This window comes from Polypterus senegalus, chromosome 12, assembly GCF_016835505.1.
Source record: "Polypterus senegalus isolate Bchr_013 chromosome 12, ASM1683550v1, whole genome shotgun sequence".
Classification (NCBI taxonomy): domain Eukaryota; kingdom Metazoa; phylum Chordata; class Cladistia; order Polypteriformes; family Polypteridae; genus Polypterus; species Polypterus senegalus.
Window position 1 is genome coordinate 104785282 of NC_053165.1, and position 21833 is coordinate 104807114.

Below are 21833 nucleotides of genomic sequence, written 5' to 3' on the forward strand. Positions count from 1 at the left end.
TTTCATTATTTTTGTAGCTGGAGAATTGGTTATGCTGTACACAGCAGAATAAGTTGAAAAATGCAATAATGTTTTTACCAAAAATTGCACTTTGAATGTTATTCTTATTTCCATAGGTGTTGGAATTCACTTCTAATCACTATAAAAGTGTCAGTGAATGTGTCAGGTATACCAAGAAAAAAACCTACAAGTAATATGTCTAGTTTTACTGTTTTTGAAACAGTTCTGCTACTCTTTTCAAGTAAGTATCCATAGCATGCATATCCATTATTGTAAACCAATGATTCATGTGTCATTTTGAACTGGCATTGTTAAAGAAATGACACTGTGTATCCAAATTACAACGCCAATAGTTGCAAGATTTAAAAACATCTATACAATAAAAAAACATCTCAAATGTAGAAAGTGGAATTTTGTGTCCTGTCATAATGTTGAAACCCCCCCTCTCATTTAACGGATAATAATAATTTGCCCATCAGATTGTGCACAATTGAAACAGGACGTTCTAGAAAGCCAAATTGGGACAGGAGTTGCAGTTCAGCCAACTTTGAGGAAAGAAAGAAATGTGACATTGGGGATGCACTTTTAATGTCAAAACACTGTACTTTAATTATAACAATGATGAAATTGTTATTTTATGCATTTTATTTTTACTTTGCATCATTGTTTGGTCCCATCGGCAGGCCTGAAACAATGGAGCGGAGTTTAAATGGTTAAATCAGAGCTTCTCAGTGTTGCACTGGTTCCCTCTCCCCTGCTCCATCTTCTGTGTTTATGACCCATGTCGGCTCATCAAGTCACGAATGCTCAGAAATGAAAGGTCACACAGGGTCAGTTTTGTCCGTTAGAAGTAGTTTGGATCAGGTCAAGTTCCAAGGGGTCATTTAGCCAGGCTACGACCCCCCACCACCCAATATCATTTGAAACAGCTCAACCCACACCCTGTCAGGAATTCATACTACTGCTTGGATTTTTTGACATGTTTTTTCGTTTAGATTAGATAAACTTTATTGTCACAACCTCCCTAGTATTCAGAGTGCCCACTGATCTATTTGGGCAGGAGCCGGACCTGGTTTGGGCAGCTTTGATTTAGGTCGCCAGGTTTCAACACTCATTCTTCCACCACATGACGGCTGTTAAGCACAGCACTGTAGGTGTGAGTCCAAGTGTGGACTGACATGTTGTGGTCCCTTACCTACATGTGTGATATTGTGACCTTGCCAGTCCATACTGCATGCAGTAAATTGACTTCCTAGAATAAGGGAATGTTCTTCTTAATGCATGGGAGAGCTGGGAAGTACATGGCCATAGGTATGAGTAGCACTGTGTAGTCTATAAAGCACTTTGTGACGGTCAGCTCTCTGATAGCTGTTATTTAAAACAAAAACTGATCAGAAAATGGGCGAGACAATCAAATTCAGCATGTCAGGGAGAAGAAGAGCTTTGACCTAGATATACTATATAAAAGAAATGTTTTAAATCAAGACTGGCAAAGTGGTATTGGCATCATTCTCCCCATGTTTACTGGTTTACACCACATCCTGTAGACATACATGCTACATCAACTGGCATCTTGAAACTGGTCTGGTAGAAACAATACTACCATTGTAGTAGTAATGTCATGTATTCAGACTGTGTAAGTGTGGGTTGTGTTTATTTACATCATATCATGTCCTGCACTGGACTGGGGCACAAAGGATTAACAGGTCATTTAAACAAAGTAACAAGAGTTATGAGTAAAACAAATCAAGAGGTGGTTTAATGATAACGATGAAAAGAGGTGGTTTAATGATAACGATGAAAAGCAGAGGTGGGAAGCACTGAAAACGATCAAAGGATCGGGTTCTAAAAAAGTGTGACCTAGATGAACTAAATAACTTTTGCACAAGTCCTCTTGTGGTAGACCACCTGGACCCACTGCCGTTTGCCAATTGGACAAAGAGTGGAGGATGCAATTATCTGTCTGCTCCACAACGCTGATTCTCATCTAGACAAAGCTGGCAGCACTGTGAGGATTATGTTTTTTGACTTCTCCATTGCCCTCAGTATTATCCACTCATCCATCTTAAGGGGTAAACTCAGAGATATGATGAGCTTATGGCAGGGGTGGGCAGTCTCGGTCCTGGAGGGCTGCAGTGGTTTCTAGTTTTTGTTCTAACTTAGTTTGTTAATGAGAAATCAATTATTGCTGATGAAACACTTATTGCTCAAGTGACATTTTGATGCTTCATTTTAGTGGTCTCGCTTGTTAAGGTTCCCCACCCTTAATTGCTTATTTCAGCCAGCAGTTCTCCATCTAACTTTTTTCCATCTACATCTGCATGGATTCATCATGCACTATTTAGTTTAATAAAAACACTTAAGAGAACAATGTGACAGACTGAAAATGATCTATTTTAGGCTTCAAATCATTTGGTTGATATCCTTGGAAAGGACAAAAATCCACAAAATAAGAATCTAACATTGCTGATTAACAAGCCATTAAATTAAAATTAAACATGGTCTGAGGTTGGGAAGGACTGGTTTCTAATTAAGCAATTGGGTTAGAACGAAAAGCTGCAGCCACTGCGGCCCTCCAGGACTGACGTTGCCCACCCCTAGCCTATGGTGTCCTGGATGTTGGGCAGTTTGTGAGACTCAAGGGCTGTGTTTATGATAAGGATGTGAGCAACACTGGGGCACCACAAGAAACAGTCCTGTCTGCTTTTCTCTTCACTCTGTACACCTCAAACTACACATGTAACAACTGGTCATGTCACTTGCAGAAATTGTCAGATGATTCCGCACTTATGGGGTGTATTGATAAAGGGGATGAGACAGAGTAGAAGAGTCAGGTAGAGAACTTGCTTCTTGGTGCAGAAAGAATTAACATCGGCAAGATTAAGGAACTGGTTATTGACTTTCACTGCTCCAAAGACCCTCTATGTCTTGGAGTTGATGTCAAGGTGGTCCACTCCTACAAAGTGCTTGGGGGGCGGGGGTCTACATCAATGACAGGTTAGACTGGTCTCAGAACACAGAGGAACAGTATAAGAAAGGGCAGGGGAGACTCTTTTTCCTTAAGAGACTGCAATTCATTTAATGTGGGAAGTGACATCCTTCACATCTTCTATAACTTTCTGATGTCCACTGCGATTTTCTATGCCATGGTGTGCTGGGCTGGTAACATCATTTCAGGAGAGACCCATCGGATCAACAGGCTAATTAAAAGGGCAAGCTTAGTTATGGGACACACTCTGGACCCCATGGAGTTAGTGGTGGAGGGGAAAATTAAAACAAAACTGAGTGCCATTATGAACAATGCTGGACATCCTCTCTCTGACACACTAATACTGAAGACTTTCAGCAAATTAAGTATTCAGCTAAAGTGTATCAAAAACACTATGGTGGCTCCTTTATACTAACAGCAGTACACCTGAGTAATGACTCACCGGAAAAGGGACTGCCAAAATTTTTTTTCTTTCTTTTTAAATGTATCTTCCTTTTTAGTTATTTTGGTGTGTGTTCAGACCATAGTGTGTGTTTATATATATTAATCTATATATTTATTTATTTAAAGAGCTTGTGTAAAAATTCAAATTTCACCCTGGGGACAAATAAAGTTCTATCTATCTATCTATGTAAAACACATGGTTTCAGTGTGCACCATGCTCAAGTAAGGGACATGCTTTTTAAAGATTCCATCAATATTAGAGGCCAGCATAACTGAAGTGGAGAAAGCTTAGCTGCAGGTGCAGATCAACATGGCACTGGGGCTACAAGGCACGTGAAGATGGCTTCTGAAGTCCTGTTTCTAGCAGCTCTCTCCAGTTTCTCATTTGCTCTTCCTCTGGTCCCAGAGCTTTGGTATTGTTCCTGAGCTGTGGGAAGAATCATCACTCCACTTCCCAAGGTTTGTAGACCATGCTGAAAGCCATTACTTCAGACAAGTGGACTGTTTTGTAAATTGGTGCAATATGAACTGTCTTACTCTGAATGGCAGAAATACACAAGAAATGATAATTGACTGTAAAAGGCAGGAATCTGTAGAGGGTGGTCCAGATCTAATTATGCAGATCCAGATCGTCATCCTGGATGACTTTGATTTATGTGAGGACGATTCCAGTTCGGCACGAAGACGATTCTTCATGTTGTCAGTTCACACACTTCTCGATGGTCCGGGATTTTTCGGATGATTTTTCTGTGTAATAAACTTAATAAGATATAGCGTAATGAAAATTGCATAATTAGATCTGGACCACCTTATATGTTGAACATTTGTTATTCTGTGAGAGGAGGTACAAATTGTGACTGAATATACAGTAAATATGTAGGAACTCACCTAAATAATAATCTAACTTAGGATATTGTCACAAAAAATACACTCCAAATGTATTAAAGTCAGTGTTTGTTTCTCCTTCATGAACTCAAACTATTTAAGGTGCTCAAGGACCACATTTTGTCCTTTAGTTTGTTACCACTTCCAGTTTCATTGACTGATTTAGTGGTCTAACAAATGAAAATTTAAAAAAGCTTTGGCAAATGCAGCCACAATTATTGAAACTCGTCGGAGGGTTATGTTGAAGAAACTGGAAATCATCTCCGCTGATGACGGACCCTCATTATACACAGAAGCCGTCCTTCAATAAATCAGGCAGATCAGTCAATTTAAAGACCCACACAAAACACCCCAAAAGTTCCTTTCTTCCTAACACTATACAGCTTTTTAACATGGAATATCGAAGATAATAAACATTCTACTGTGTATAGATTTTTTTTCATATGTACCGCACAACTATTTTAGGTAAAAACGTAACTGTCAAATTGTTCGAAGCAGTTAAACACGTACTTTTATTTGAATGCTGTTAATGGTATTTTAGAAACTTGTAACTTTTAACCTGTTTTTTTTTTCTCTTTTTTAATTTTTGTCTGTTAATGGATGTAGCTGAGAAGACAACTTTTGTGTTTTTTCCTGTAAAGCACGTTGACCTTGCCTGGCCCACAATGCTGCAGTGACTGGCTCCAGCACCCCACAACTCTGAACTGGATAAAGCTGGTTTAGGATGGATGGATGGAGGTAAGTGCATGTATTACTGTGCCCACTGATGGACTGCCATCCTTTACACGTTTCCCACATTTTGCTTAATGCTGCCACTGCCATAGGCTCTAGCTACTTTGTGACTATGATGTAAAAAGAAGGTTCTGAATAAGAATAGATGGAGAATCATGACTTGCTTTAGGCCTTATTCTGCTTATTCTTCTGTTTGCCTAATCTGATTCACAGTTGCAGGCAGCCAGAGGCCTGTCCTAGAAATATCATGCATAACCTGCCTTGGCCTGTGCCATGCAAACTTTAACAGATTGTAATCAATTAATTTAAGAATTTTAATTTTTCCCTTTACAGCATAAGTTTCAATCAGGAAAGGTAATACCCTTATGTCTCAATCCCTAGTACAATATCTACTGAATACTCTCTAAAGTAATATCTGACCATAACAAGCAATATTGCTAAATTTAGTTTCTCCCTACTTAGCTTATGGACATCCAAATGGAGATTCAATATCTACTTACTTGTCAACAAGCTGTTTTATCTGCAATTTAAGAGAATTTATACCACTTAACGCAGGCTGAGTAGATGACCCTTCTGCATTAAGTGGAACAATCAAGGGATTCATAAAGAACAACACCATCAGCTTTGCCTCCCAGAAGATTCATGAAAAAGTAAAAAGAAATTTGCATCTCAAATCCAACCTCTCCGCTCTCCTGTCGTCTCAGTCCAGTAAATCCGATAAATGGCTTCAACCTTCCTCAAAAGAGCCGAATTTCAAATGTACCAACTAAGGGCTGTGTGCAGCACCAAGTAAACAAGTGGCATACTGGTTAAAGAAACAGGACGCACGGCTCTCATGTGCAAAAGCTGCAACTGGGGAGGACTGTGGCACATCTTATCATTAGAAAATTGCCTCATCATTTTTCACATGTAACTCTGAAAAATTAAAGAGGAGAACTTTTTAAAGGAATACTCCACCCAAAAGCAATATATTTTATATCTGCCTCTCCCTCTCATTAATTGGTCAAGACTCCTGTCTTCAACCCAAAAGCACAGCATTATGGGAACAGTGCCTTTCCTGTTCATCTTTTATGCTGAGTTTTCTAGAAGTAGGAATAATATTTTAACAAGAAATACATGTATTTCACACATCGTGATAAAACAAAACATGGATATGTGGATTATGTGACACAAGTTACTTCAGAATTGTTCATTTTTCACATCATTTGCTATTGTCCAGAGTTGGTGACTATTGGGTCCCATGATACTAGAAGCTTTGTTATTTTCATTCTTCATGAAAACATGAGATTAAATTTTTTTCTTGGCCACCTCAACAAACTACATGGGGGTAAGTACTATGTAAAAATATCATTTTTGGGTGGAGTGTTCCTTTAATGCATCTTAAACTTTCAAGTTTCAATGCAGAAGAGGCAGTAGCACTGAGCTCCCTGATTTCTTTAGAAGAGATCATAATGACCGGTCCCTGGATTACAAAGTATGCCACTAAAGCTTTATTTGGCTGAGCCTCTGTGACACATCCCTCAGAAGAAAACTCTCCACATGAAGTGAGGCCATCAGTGGAGTCCCTCAGGGGTCTGTCCTTGGACCGTTACTTTTTCTGATTCATATTAATGACACTGATTCTAGTATAGTTACTAAACTTATCAAATTCACAGATGACACTAAAATTGAGGGGATGACAGACACTGTGGAGACAGCAAAAAGAATTCAAAATTATCTGGACAACCTTCAGAACTAGGCGAAAACCTAGAAAATGTAGTTTAATGTAAAAAAAAAAAAAAAGTGTTTCATGTGGGCAACCGGATCATCAATTATAAATACAAGATGGGAGACACTGTTCTACAGGAAGCAACCTCTGAAAAGGATTTAGTAGTTTATGATGACACCACATTTTTATCGACTAAGCAATGTACAGAAACAGTTATAAAGGCAAATAAAATGTTAAGTTATATCATAAAAACTGTTGAATTTAAGTCAAGGGACATTCTGCTCAAACTATATAATACACTGATAAGACCACATCTGGAGTGTTGTGTTCAGTTCTGATCACACCAGTACAAGAAACACATGGCAGCACTTGGAGCTGTGTGGAGGAGAGCAACCAAGTGTGTCCCAGGACTTAAGGAGATGTCCTACTCTGACAGGCTCAGAGAATTAAACCTGTTCAGTCTCGAGCAGAGGAGACTGAATGGGGACCTAATCCAGCTGTTTAAAATCCCTAAAGGCATTGATAAAGTAGGTCCAACAACATTCTTTTGGCTTAAGTGTGAATCACGTATTCAAAGACATCTGTGAAAATTAAGTGGAAGTACATTTAAAAGTGAAGCCAGGAAGCCCTTCTTTATGCAAAGAGTTGTAGGACTCTGGAATAAACTACCAAGACATGGAGTTGAAGCAGAAACCTTGACAACTTTAAGATGAATTGGGATAAGATATTAGGATAGTTTAGCTATTAGCTAAACAAATGGCCTTGATGGACTGAATGGTCTCCCCTCATTCTGTCCAATTTCATATGCACTTTCTTATGACAAATTAATACAGATGTTATATTATTATTGTAAAACCCTCACCCAAAGACTTAACAAAGTGATCTATAAACTGTTACACTTTGACCAAATGGGCTTCAATTTATTCATGTCTATCCTCAGGCAATATTCATGAGAAGAACATCATGCTTTGTTCATTTCAGAGGTCTAGAGAGCTTGTGCACAGTGGTTTAGTGTAGCAAGAAAAGTCAGCCCAAGGCACAAGCAAGTAAGCAAATGCACAGAGTTCCATGACCACCAGGGGGGCCACCAACTGCTCAGCCTGTCATCAAAAATGGGGAAGATGGGGGAAGGAAAGCTGGCATATAACAATTAGGCACTGGAGTAAGTGAACACACTCTTCAGTCATGTTCAGCACTCCTAATGGACCCCATACCTCCGCTCTTTGATTGCACTCATGCCTCAGAGGGTGACCATCCCTTCTGTTGCATTCCACTGTCTATTAGGACAGCCCCTTACCCCTCTGATTGTGCTTATCCTTCTAGCAGACTCCAGCCCCAGTCTTTGATTGTGCTGATTGCTGTGTAACTCTTTAAACAAGGGGCTTCCATACTTTATTTAGCTTAGGGTCTCACCAAGCATACAATGAGCACTGCTACTACGTGTGCCCAAGAGATGTTGCATGAAAGCAGTTTACCATGAAAAATACTAGTGGGCAAAGCAGGTGGCATGTGAAGAAGTCAGAAGAGCCCAGGGGCCTCATGTATAAATGGTGCGTACGCACAGAAATGTTGCGTAAGAACTTTTCCACGTTCAAATCGCGATGTATAAAACCTACACTTGGCGTAAAGCCACGCACTTTTCCACGGTACCTCATGCCTTGTCGTACGCAAATTCTCCGCTCAGTTTTGCAGACTGGCGGCACCCAGCGTCAAAGCAATGGTACTGTTCTTGTGTGATTACTCATTATTTTCATGACGCGGCTTTATAAATACACAGAAACTAACCGCATATTGTTTATTAGTGTAATGCATCTGATTGTAATTAACTCGTAACAATATAATGGTCCAGGGAACAGCCATAGTATTCCAAATACCAGAACTGCTTTAGCGTTGTTACTCTCACTTCTTCTTCTTCTTCTTCTTTCAGCTCCTACCGTTAGGAGTTGCCACAGCAGATCATCTTTTTCCATATTACTCTCACTGCACCACTCGGAGTATTTATATCACTGTATCTGAGTGTGAATCACAGCAGCAGCTGATCGGAAAGAGAATTGTCGGTATACAGCTTTAAGGACACGCTGTCTCAGCCACTGCAAAACGTTTTAAAGCCTTTCCTGTACAGACCTCGCGGTTCAGAAACAGTTTCATCCCAAGAACTTTAAATGCAGCCAATCAATTGCTCCTTGTAGAACTGTTTGTACTTATAAGTACAATCACCTCACTGTAAACTTGCACTACAGTTATAATATCTCACAACCTGGGCCACTTTATAAAGCGCGTATTTACATATGATGACGATATCATTTTTAAGGTGAAATGCAGCAAAATATGTTTGTTAAATTATACAGATAAAACTTTAACTTCATTTAAATAATCTATATTCTTCACTGGGAGTGTCTTTAAGGATAGAATAATTAAACATGTACTACGAAGATATTTCAATGTTCCTTAAACGTTTTGAAGAATCGGCGCTAAGCTTACAGATGGTTTAACTTCTATTACAGAGCTGATTGTGTGGCGATCGGTTACTTGGGGAAAGAAAAGCACTGACTGCAGTGGCGGCTACGTCAATATATATTGAATATAAAACAGAAAGAGAAAATAACAACACAGCTAAAAACGCAGCGACAAATTTCGGCAAAAGTTAAATGCTTGTGTCATGAGCATGAGGTGGCTAGTGTCTGCAACGGACGTGGCCATCCACCGTGCATGACATTGGCGGGCGAAGGAGCCACCGATTCTTCCTCTGCCCAGTGCCACCACAAGCTTAGGGCCGCCCCTGAGTACTGCTGCAATAAATTATTTCATCGAAGTGAAACATGTTTAATAACGTGCTTTAACTCCTATCATCATGAAAATGACATCACGTATACATCTCAGTATTTTAGTTATTCAGAGAGCTGTAATATCACGAATGTAATGGATTCTGTGTCCAGTTGGAGGAAGAGAGCCGGTTTAAGAAGCAAGTAGTGATTCACACACATAGGCACATAGAAAATCAAATACAAAACAAAGCATTTAACGTGCTACTTTAATTACGATGTGATTTTAGAAACTGGTTAATTAAACGATTTTAAGATGAAGTTTATGATGTTCTACTTTAATGACAAAATAAACTACGTGATTAAAGTGGAAATGTCGAGATTGAAGTTGACATTTCGTGCTTTTTTCCCACTGTGTGCCTTTTTTCTCTGTACCCTAATAAACTTTCATATGACACTCAGACAGTGGGCTACAACTCGGCTTTTCACGGCGACTTTGATATGTGACTTCTTTTTTATTTCCGGCACTGTGCGATTTTGTGAATGTGAGCTTTCAAGTTTCCCCAACATGCTATGCCACTCGATCAACTTCCTTTTGTTGATTATAATACGGCTTATTTGAAGAAATAGTATGTTTTTCCTTTGCCTCCACTTGGTATTCGCTGAAATTCTTATATTTTCCCCGTGCTTTTCCCATTGTCTTTTCACAGAAGGCTGCGCTTAAGGCCGATTTATATTCATTTGCATATTCAAAGAGGAGTAATTCTGGGAGGAGTTGGGGCGTTACATAAAGCGCATGCACGAGCGTTAGTTTTCACGCTGATCGGGATTTATGTAGCGGAAGAACGTGGAAGTTGGAGTACACACAGATTCCTGCATCTGGATTTTTCTGTGCGTAAGCACATTTCGGCTTTTGTGCTTACGCCATGTTATAGTGCGAGTTCTACGCACGGCGTTATACATGAGGCCCCAGGTGCGTACCTGATATGGCGATGAGAGTAGCCTACCAGATCTTTAAACCTGGTAATCTTATCATGTTTTACAATATGGCTGTGTCATATTACAACGCAGTGTCATACATGCGATGTGGATAGAAATCTCCATATAAACCAACAAGTACTCTACTTGTAGATCTCCTTTTGAAAAATTAGCTCATCATGAGCCATCTGCCACAAGAATCAAGATCGTGCAACATATGGTAAGTGGGTTTCAGAACAAACTAACTGCAGCTGTGTACAAAATGCTCATTCCAGTTGCCCGTTAGCTGCACCATGACTGTCTTATTCTAAGAGGACACTGGAGATTATTATAGGATTAAACTCCTTCTCTTACCTAGAATGCTTTTCCAGTATTCTTTATCCTTGGCTCTCTGGGAAATGCAGGTGTAGTGCAGTTAATGAAGCTAAGGGAGATGATCTTCATATGACATCTTCATGCTGTGGTGTGAAGTGGGTATTCAGTTTGGTGGAAGGGTGAGCTGGTTCCAGTCATAAAGACATTGATTCAGAGCATTTCTTGATTCTAGTGGAAGGATCTTACCTAGGTACATTTACTTTCATTTTAGAGACTCTTATGTGCACTAAACTATTTGCATATCAAATTCAAAATTGACTTGAATATTTTTATACAAACACCCCTCCCCTGACACCACTCATGCTCCACTCCTTACTGCGTCACCCGCAACTTCACTACTTCCCCTTCTAACTCTGAGTTTAAATTGTGGAACCACCCAACAAAGTGCTCTTCAAGTAATTTGCCTGAGTTTCAGGAAAGACCGGTCATGCGCCACTTTATTCCTGCCTCACCTGCCAACAACAAAGAGTCTCAGAAATGTCTCAGTAACCTGCTTAGTTGTGTTGTCACCTACCCTCCATAATAGATATGTGCACCGCCCTCCTGCGGGTTCTGGGGACACTACTCAGTCTTGGCCCGTGTGTGATTGATGGACAGCTGCGACTGGGGACCAGGCCAGCTCTGTGATGTCAAACAGCAAAAAGAAAAAGAAGTCAATCATTTATTTTCACATCCATTCACCCATCTGCAAGCTTTTTGCTTGATGTCTTTGAAAAAGATGAGTGCTGTTATTTGTTAATATAACATTTGGTAACTGCAATGAGCTAGATTTCATGTCTATCCCAACCTGTAAAACTTATAATCTTTTACTATCTGTCATAATCTATAGTATCTAGTTATCCAAAGTTTAAACAAAATGTCAAGCATGATGATAAATTATAATGTGCCTCTGTTTAATGGCTGCCATGTATGGTCAGATATGTCAGGTCTGCTTCCATTATATGTGAGGATAGCACAATGAAGCAGATGGATGTTGACTGATGATTGATATTCACTCCAGTGTTGTGTTAGTAAATGTGGCCTACAGTTATCCTTAATCCAGCATTAGTGGAAAGCTGGCCTGCATCTTCTTGGACTGAAAAGCATCTTCATTGCACAGTTGTCCTTGAAATCAAAAAAGCTTATAAGTCAGAATCAAACATCTTCAATAGCAAGTGTTACAGCACAAAATATGTCATAGTAGTACCTGAAACATTTTAGCTCCTACCGAGTTTAGAAAAGACTCAATCATTACCGGTGGATTTCTGGAGGCTCTCGCTTAATCTTTGCACTGTGCTCCATGACTTCCTTGGCAACACGACCACTAAGGAAAGAAAAGTTGAAAGATGATATGACTCCAGGATGCAGGTAGTAGTCATCCTCACATCTTTATCAAAACGAAGCTGAGAAAGAGAATAAGCCCAGTTTGGCATTGACACCTACTGTTGAGGCATTTCCTTCTGGCTGTCCTTAGCTGTGATACTGGTGGATTTACTGTTACATTAAGACTTTTACTACATATATTCTGTTTGCAGTGGGACATTTGGACATGTTTGGTAGTAGTTGTAAATGTAATGCAGCAGATTAGTGGTGCTCACTCTTTTTTCCCCTGCTTTGTGTGCTTCCTGTGAGGTAAGTATGCTGCTTCTGCAAGATCATTTTCAACCACAGCTTGTAAAGCTCTGCCTTGACCCAATATTTCCTGAGCAGGATTACTGATGTTTACACTCAGCCTTAGAATCGAATCCACAGTGACAAGAGCAGAAAGCACTCTTTTATGGAATGAATGAGTGAAGTCAATAAAACGATCCAATATTCCAGGCAGCCATCCATTTACTGACCCTCTCTTTATCCATTTTTAGGGCACCAGAATTTGTCCCAAAAGCACTGAGCTCAAGGCAAGAAACAACCGTGAACATGGCACAAGTCGGCTGCAGAGGACGTTCACCTACACTGCCAGGTACTGTATATGAGAAAAGGTAAAAATGTAACTTTTACAGGAAAGTTCTGCATATGTTCTGCGAATTATGTACACTTGTGACAAGTAAAGAGTTATTCTGCAAAAGTTAGAAACATGGCATCATGGCTATGAAATACTGATCACAGCTGAAAGAAACAACAGAAGAGAAACATTATTTTGATTGTGGTGCTTATCATCCATTGCTTGGTCCATTTTCAGAGCTCAATTTTTTAATCTTATGGTAGCAGGGAGCAGGAAACAATCCTGGGTGGAATGCCATTTTGTCTCAACACAGACCTGCATCAACTCCTACTTGGCCAATAAACACAAAATGCATGTCTTTGGAAAGATAACTGGAATAAGTAACCATAGAAAAGCTCATCAGACCTTTAGAAAAGGTGCACATTTAACACGTGGCCAACAGGCCCTGCTGCTGGGAGTTACCTGTGATAACGACTGCAGTCATGTGCTTTTCATTCTCATCACTTCATTTCTCTTTGAGATATAAACATGTCCTGTGACTGACAGGCGCCCTGTCCAGGATTGGCTCCTACCTATTGCCTGATGTTGTTTGACAAAGATGAATGCTCTTGTTGTTAATATTACATATGTTTACTGCAATGTATAAGCTAAATCTATATCGCATATGCCCCATATTGGTAAAGCTTTGGCAACTCTTCATGCCAGTGGAACATCGGTGAGTGTAATAAAGGTGCAATGGTTAGGAGAGTCATGTCACATAGCAAAGAAAACATGCACCAGTCTGAGAAACAAGGAAAGGTGTAGTCCGCTGACCCTTTTCATCTGGCCTGGTGGATAGCAGTTCGTAATCTGAAGGCGGTGTCTCTTTTGTAAGATGCCCCTTATTTACTGGAAATTATTTCAATAACCTCTACTTACTGTAAGTATTTACCTGTAACGAAACCGGCTCCCCTTAAAGAAAAGATTGCTGCTGGACACAGTTCGCACCTGGCTTGACTTTTCCAGCCTGCAAGAAGCAAAGCAGATCAGCCATCGGTTTCTGAAATGTAATTTGTGATTTCTGCCTTTGCTGATCACACTAAGCTAAGACAGTTGCTTTATGTCTTATTTCTGGACTATTAGGACTATTTCTGCTGTAAAGATTACATTTTTGGAGGTTTGTGCACACAGTCTTTGCCTTGGGTAAATCAAAAAAAAACACTGAAAATGAAAATAAATGACAATCATGAGCTGTCATGGAGAAAATTAGGAATTGACAGGCAAAATCTGATGAAAGTGTTCAAGCAAATAAGACACACAACATTGGAGAAAATGTGCCCAACTGAAAAGAGAAAATAAAACTCCTCACTTAGAATCTCCTTGGGTGTGATACACGTACTAAACGGAGTGTGAGTGGGTGTGTGTCCTTGGACAGCACACAGGCTTGGGTGGATATAAGGCAGATGAAATTTAATCTAAGTTAATGTAAAGTATTACATGAAGGAATTAAAAATCTTAGGTTTGAATAAAAAATGCAGGGGTTTCTGAAAATTGAAAGTACACCTAATGAGAATGACTTAGGAGTCATAGTGGACTGTCAGACATTGTTCAGAGGCCATTAAGAAGGCTAACAGAGTGACAGGTTATATAGCGCCCTGATGTGCAGAGTACAAGTCACAGGAGGTTCTGCTCAAGCTTTATAACACACTGGTGAGGCCTCATCTGGAGTGCTGTGTGCAGTTTTGGTCTCCAGGCGAAAAAAGGGACATAGCAGCACAAGAAAAGGTCCAGAGAAGAGCGATTAGGCTGAGTCCAGGGCTACAAGGGATGAATTATGAAGAAATATTAAAAGAGCTGAGCTCTTTCAGTTTAAGCAAAAGAAGATTAAGAGGTGACATGATAGAAGTGTTTAAAATTATGAATCAGTCCAGTGGGTTGAGACTTTAAAATGAGTTCATCAAGAACACGGGGACACAGTTGGAAACTTGTTAAGGAAAATTTCACACAAACACTAGGAAGTTTTTCTTTACTCAGAGAACCAAAGACACATGGAATAAGTGACCAAGCATTGTGGTAGACTGTAGGACATTGGGGATCTTCAAAGATAGGACTGATGTTATTTTAGAAGAATTACATGGACAGGACTGGCAAGCTTTGTTGGGCTGAATGGCCCGTTCTTGTCCGGACTGTTCTAACGTTCTAATGTCACTTTGTCCTGTAAAGGATCAGAATCTGGTTCAACATTATTCTAGCTTTGTGTACAATGCACAGTCATCAGACGTCCCGGGGCAGTCAGACAGACTGAGATTTGGGTTTGGGAGCATGCGCTGATGATGACGAACCCCCTTTTTGATTAGAAAGATGGTGGTGAAACAAGTGTTTAAAGATGAATGTTGCAAGAAGGACTGTGATAATGGAGGATTGAAATACATTTCTAACATACAGAACAGATTAACTGCTTAAAACACAACCCATGTAGATGTACATGATTGAAAATATTGAAAAATTGATTGTTTAGAGATCACTTATTATACCTAAATGACTACATGATATGTTGACTACAGTGGCCAAAACTGACAAATTCAATTGTGTTGCAGATTTTCAGAATACTCCATCCTCACAATCAGTAAAGTGGCCTGACAGACGGTCTGCTGGTCATCAACAAGAAAACTGAAGCTAGTGCCAGGAGAAGGCTACTTACTTGTAAAATGCCTGGTTTTCCACGCCACATTTCCACAGGTGTTTACAGGCCTCAGGAGTAGGAGCAAAATAGGTGAGAATGATCTTTTTGTCCTAAAAAGAAAAAGGGGTTCTGTTTCAGTGTTCTTAAAATTGTGCAATGGCTATAAAAAGCATTCTGAGCACATTTTATTGTCCTACAATAAGGCATACATTTTGCTTGATGTAAAAGATATCGAAAGCTCTATGACCATGCAACGTGAAGTTTAAAAATGTATTTTGTAGTTGCAGCTACACTAATACAGCAACCCTAAAACCCAATACATCTTTATATCTCCGGCCTTGCAGGAGAGACCTGCTGGAGTGGTTGGTTGCTCTTGCTCCCCAGCTGCTCAGCAGGTGCAACCCTTAGCCCCCTCGAGTGTCTGCCACATGCTGCTTTGCCAAGCTCACTTGTCCATCCGCCTGCTTCCATTCTCCTGCACCAGCTCTGACCAGTTCATGCCCTTCTCTCTCCACCTTTGACCTCCATCTGACTTTCTGTTCTCTCCTGTTTCCATTCCTTCTTTCTGTCCCTCCCCCCCCATGTTCCATGCAGGTTCCTCTTATGTTATGTATTTGGGCATCGTTGTGATACCTCCGAGGTGTGAATGGGGCACCTGATGATCCGCTCACCTTTACACATGTATTTCCGATCAGCCAAGCACACCAATTGACACTGGAGTGAAGTGCGCTCACACACACCTGCACTTCCCAGGATGTGATTATTTATTTAAAAACTTCACTGTGTCACGGACCACTCATCATACACCTTCCACCTAAAGGACGCCAGTTGTACGGGAAGACTGCACAAGATATTACAAAGAATTCTAATCATGTGTTTAAAAAAAGTTTTTCTTTGGCTAAAGGTTAGTTCCTGTTCTTCGACTATGAGGTTAGGTTACGTTTTGGTTTTGGTAGTAGGATTTTGTGTGTTTCTGCCGAATATCATTTAGTCAGGTCTTGTCTCCCGCCGATCTCCTGCTCCTCTTTTCTTTGATTTGACTTTTACTGTATAAATTCACATTTGGTTACACCAAAGCACAGAGAAACCCTGGAGGAAAGCCTGCTGTAGTCAGGAGACCTGAGGCTTGTAAAAAAGTTCATTATCTGTAAGGACTGTGACCACAGCTTCAAGTTAAAACCATGGTGGAGTGACCAAAAGACTCCTGACTGTCATTTCTGAGAAGTGTGCCTTTACCGAATATTAAATCAGGTGGTCAATACCTATTGAATTGGTGTCTATTTTATTTTGTATGGTAAAAATGTCCAGCTAAATAAATTAAGATTCCATACTATTACATAAGAAAAGCTAAATTCTTTTCTCCATTCATTGTTCTACTTTTTGTTAGTCAATTAGAAAGGAAAAATAACGGTACTCACTTCTTTCTGATTAGCATATATATGGAATGTCTTTCCTTCAAATTTCAACTTTGTGACTTCATTCCTGCACAGCACAGAAAAGACAGAAATACATACTGCAACATACAAAATACAAATGTCAAGACCGGCCAAAACCAATTCTCTGTAAAGCACATAGTTGGGTAGCACATCTCTCTACGAAAGAAAAATTCTAACAAAGATCAACTCCATCTTAAAACTGAAAATGTCACATTTTGAGAAGTCAAGTTCCATCATTAATTAGAGAGAACAATAGTAAGACAGATAAATGGAGATAAATGGGAAAGCAGACAGGAAAATAAAAACAAGATAAAGACTATACTGTATATTGTGAGGATAAATTAATTTGCTGCTGGACACATATTCCAGATGAACTCATCTTGTGGACTATATAAAGTGACTTGTTCAATGTCATGGCTGGCAGGTAGAAAAAAGGGGAAAAAAAGGAGCAACCAGCAGAGAGCTTTCATGACCTACCTCATGCTACAGTGTTTACCTTCTGCCATTCTTGTAATCAAAAAACTGAAATAATGAGTTAGGACTCACTTGAGCTGCTCTTCATTTGCCTGTAATGTTCTTATGTTCATATGAATCTTGTCTTAAATGTAAGGATTATCTGAACTTCAACTTGAATTGGCAGTAAGTGAGACAGAAAGAAAAAGACACTGAAGTAAAAAGTACAAAGACAAAGAAAGAAAGAAAGAAAGAAAGAAAGAAAGAAAGAAAGAAAGAGGTCTAATGGTAGGTAAGCGATGAGTATCTTTCTTTCTAGAAATTAAAACAGTCCTTCTCCCATTATAGTAACTTAATATTCTTAAATTTAGCTCAGAGCTAGATCCTTGCAGCTTATGGCGCACACCAAGCTGGAGCAAAAAAAATCACAGGGCCCCTTGACACACAACACCACACCAGGGCAAAGCAAGTTGCCATTTAACCCAACCTGTATGGCTTTAGGATGTCAAAAGAAAATTGAGACAGACACAAGGAAGACGTGTATAGCGATAACAACAACATGTGGGATACAAAACCGCATGTTTTGTGCTGCCACACTGGACCTGTGTGGCAGCAGTGCTAACAACCACTGTGCAGTTATACCACCTCCATTATATATTCATTACTAATCCCCCAAAAGTTTATAAATAAATCAATCCAATCTTTTAAAACACTGTTTAGCTAATGGTTTCAATACAATTATGCTTTAAGAGGATACACTGGAACGCATCTTACCACTTGAGAAAATGAATCCTTTTGTTACCTTGCAACACAACAAACCCAGATGGAGTGAAGGCCAAGAAAGCTGGGTTTCCTGAAACATCCTAAAAAAAAGAAAAGCCTTTAACATTTGTATGCAACATATAATGAAATATCTGTCATTTGAGAGTCTCAATGGCAAACATAGTTTGTCTAATGCATGTGGTATCTGCTGTCATCCACCCGTAGAAGAGTGAACATCTATTGAGAAGTACAGCACACAAAACCAAATCCATACAGCAAACACACAGAACTAACACACACTTAGGATCCCTTACTATTTAAGATTATAGTTTCACTTCTTTCTTGCTCAAATACAAAACTTATGTATTTTGTATTTCACATGCTAAGGGAAACCTTTGAAAGTCCCCAGAAGGGTCAAGCTCATCTGGCCTTCAAATGAGCAGGATACTCAGGAGGCTATAGATTGAGCAGCATGAACATTTACTGTAAATCTAATACATGTGAGGCCGAGAGTTGGTAGATTATCCCAGAGGCTACAACACTGCGTAGCAAGAGAAACTGTACCAGAAATTAAACTTTAAATTGTAATTGTTAAATTCAGTCGAATTACTTTCACTAAACTCAGCGGACAGCTCCAAAGGTTAACATCATTGAAATGACTCTTAAGCAGGTCTGACTGTTCTCAGGTGTACATTTCCTAAGGCTCCCTAACACACCATGGACATAGTAGTGTCATGCATAAGGTGACATGTACTAGCACAGTCACCCTTTACAATTCGTAGGAAGGGAAGGCACTGCCTGCACAAGAAGACTATATGAACAAAATAAACAGTGTAAGAGTTAAGTATTTTTGTGTGTGTTTGTGTGTGTACTGTATAACTGTTTATAAAAAGAGAAGCCTTTAATTACAGAACAGATAGTTACAGCAAGTGGCAATGGAAATTTGCTACTCTTGCAAATGTGTGTTGTATACACTTAGCGAAACCAACAAGTATCATGTGTGAAATGTTACAAGACTAAAACGTTACGCAGTTCCTGTTCACAGTGACACCCAGCTCCTCCAAATCTTGGGTGATAGTAAGACTATGAATGAAGCTCTCATTGTGCCAGCCAATCTGTACCCTTACAGTCCCCTACAGTAACAAGCTTGAAATGGTGACTTAAATAATGAGATACTTGCTAAAAAAGTGTCAGAAGGATTGTTGCCATGGAGGTAGCAGTGTCAACATTGATGTTAGTTATGAAAATAATATATTTTTGCATAAAGATTTTAATTTATTGACCTCCACTCATTGCAAAGTTTTGGCAGTGATCAAAGGAATGAGGTCATGTGTACAAGTGAGTAAAATTAATTAGGACATTGGGGTCAGTCTCTGTGAGACTAGGAGGAGTTTAATATTCTTGGTGCTCTTTACAGTATACTGTAGGAGTGCCAGTTCATTTGGGCTCCCATTTCTAGAGTGCCCTCTGGGCACATCTCATTGGTAAAGGTAGTGGGGTGTAACTGAGCATGGTCCACTATGCATGCTGGAAATATTACATTTATTAGTTAGGATAGGAGTGATGGGGAGGAGGAGCTGGAGAATTCTGATATGGACAAAGCAGTTGGCCATTATCACTGGGAAAAGTGGGCCATGCTGATGACGATCACATAAAGAATTAATAGCATAACAATATCAAACTGCTCAATCCAGTTGAGGGACACAGGGCCTATTACCAGCCGTGATGGACATTGTGCCAGTCCATCACAGAGCCCATTCACTCATACATAGGGTTGCCAACTGTCCTCATTTTCCCAGACATGTCCTCATTTTTTATGCGTCATGGACTGTCTGGGAGGAATTTATACAATTTATACAATTTTGAAAATGTCTGGAATTATGGCTCCTAAAATTTGAAAATCTCCTTATCCTTATCATTGGTAAAATTTGAAAGCCTCACACCAATCAGCATTTGCAGATGTAGTACGCACACTTGAATCCTCACTTCCCTTCCGGTAGTAAATAACGTAGTAATTGACGAGAATAGAAACAACCTTTCGAGTTCTTGGCTTTTGTCTGTCCAACTTGGCTTTTTCACTTCATCTTTTGAATTCAGCTTTATCTTCTTGGCAATAGCTCATTAGAAATGTTCCTTTCCTTAATTATTTGTAATCCTAATTCACCGTAACTAAGTGAATTTATTCAAAATCGAAATGAAAATTTTCCGTTTTGTATGAGAGATCTTATTTTTGATTCTTCTTTCAGCAGCTTGGTTAAACAAGAAATTTCATACATCCAGGTGCAGTCCGTTGTTTTTCAGTGCCAGTAAATACTGCTTTGTAATATTTTAATGGAAAATATTGTTATTACCACCCGTTGTTCCAAAATGGATTTATAATTGTAAATGAATGAGTCAAGTATTAAAGTTCAGTCAATTAAAAAAATCGCACATTTTTTCTGTCAAATCAAAGCAATATCTTTTTAATTATCAGTTGAAGTAATAAGTCACTTCTTCAACTCATTTAATATTTTCATAATTCTTTCATTTACATAAATTCAGGAATACCCATTATGCAGAAAAGAAAGTGCAAGTTCACAGACTACTTCAACAACAAACATCCTTGTTTTATTAGATTAAATCAGATTTACTGAGAAAAACAGCTTCAGTGGAAAACTATAAAAGAATGTAGATAAATTCAAATAAACTAAATTGAAAAGAGTAAAATGATTTTTTATTTTACTAGAAGTGAATTTACCATGTATATCATTTTTTACCGGTTTATGACAGTTAAGCTATCCAAATAAGTATGCAAGGAATGAATTTTGTTAATTTAAGAGGCTTGATATATTCAAAATATTTAATGGATTATTTGTTTGCCAGTGACTGTGATTATGGTCATCATATCATAATTGCAGTAATAAACTATTACTAAAGGTTTATATAATTTTACAAAAAACATAAGAGGCAGTATTAGGGCATATTATGGCAGCATAGGGAAATGTGTCCTCAAAAGTCTTCATTTTTCAACCCAAATGTCCTCATTTCCAGAGAAAGAGAGTTGGCAGCCCTGCTCACACACCCACACTGGACCAACCTGGAATCACCACTGAACCTGTGACCTGTATATCTTTGGGGATAAGGGAGGAAAAACCCATGCCAACAAACTCACATGGACCATGCCCAGGGGCAGGACTTGAACCCTTTACACAAGATTCTTCAGTCAGCGGTGCTATTCACTATGCCACTCACAGAAAAAAAATCAGATATTGCAAAAAATGCAACATGTCTAATTTTATTAATTTTAGGTTGTGTTTACACTTCTGTATCCATCCATCATCTTGTTTCATTACACTGCTACAAAGAGCTACAATGTGTGCCAAATATGTCTACATTTTCATCATTTGTTTCTGAGATGCTTCTTTGTGTATAAAGGAAGGTGAAATCTTAGTTTGAAAAAAAAAATCCAGGAACAAAATACAAAAAAGTGTATTTTTGGTATGTTTTAATATAATGGACATGATAAATGAACAAAGACAATCAAATTATTCTAAGACAATGATTCTGCTCCACTGCATTTGTTTCATTTAGAAGACATGATCTGCTAGTTACAAGCTCATATATATACCAAATGTCTGCCTCAATGCTCTTGCCTTGTTCCTTTTCTATAATCCATGGTCACTGCCCTCATTCCACCCCTCAACCTCTTCTGCACTGCAGACACAACTTCCTCATTTAAACATAAGT

General features: G+C 39.1%; 1 protein-coding gene across 1 annotated transcript in view; it reads right to left on the reverse strand.

The window, feature by feature from the left end:
- Window positions 1-21833, reverse strand: part of LOC120541461 (FERM domain-containing protein 5) — a 343369-nt gene that overhangs the window by 10492 nt on the left and 311044 nt on the right. Inside the window, exons 8-13 of the mRNA XM_039773109.1 lie at window positions 18120-18208; window positions 16875-16938; window positions 15475-15566; window positions 13726-13800; window positions 12108-12176; window positions 11388-11494 (exon numbers count right to left, since the gene is read on the reverse strand). Coding sequence (XP_039629043.1) covers window positions 11388-11494; window positions 12108-12176; window positions 13726-13800; window positions 15475-15566; window positions 16875-16938; window positions 18120-18208 — 496 coding nt within the window. The remainder of the gene's footprint in view (window positions 1-11387; window positions 11495-12107; window positions 12177-13725; window positions 13801-15474; window positions 15567-16874; window positions 16939-18119; window positions 18209-21833) is intronic.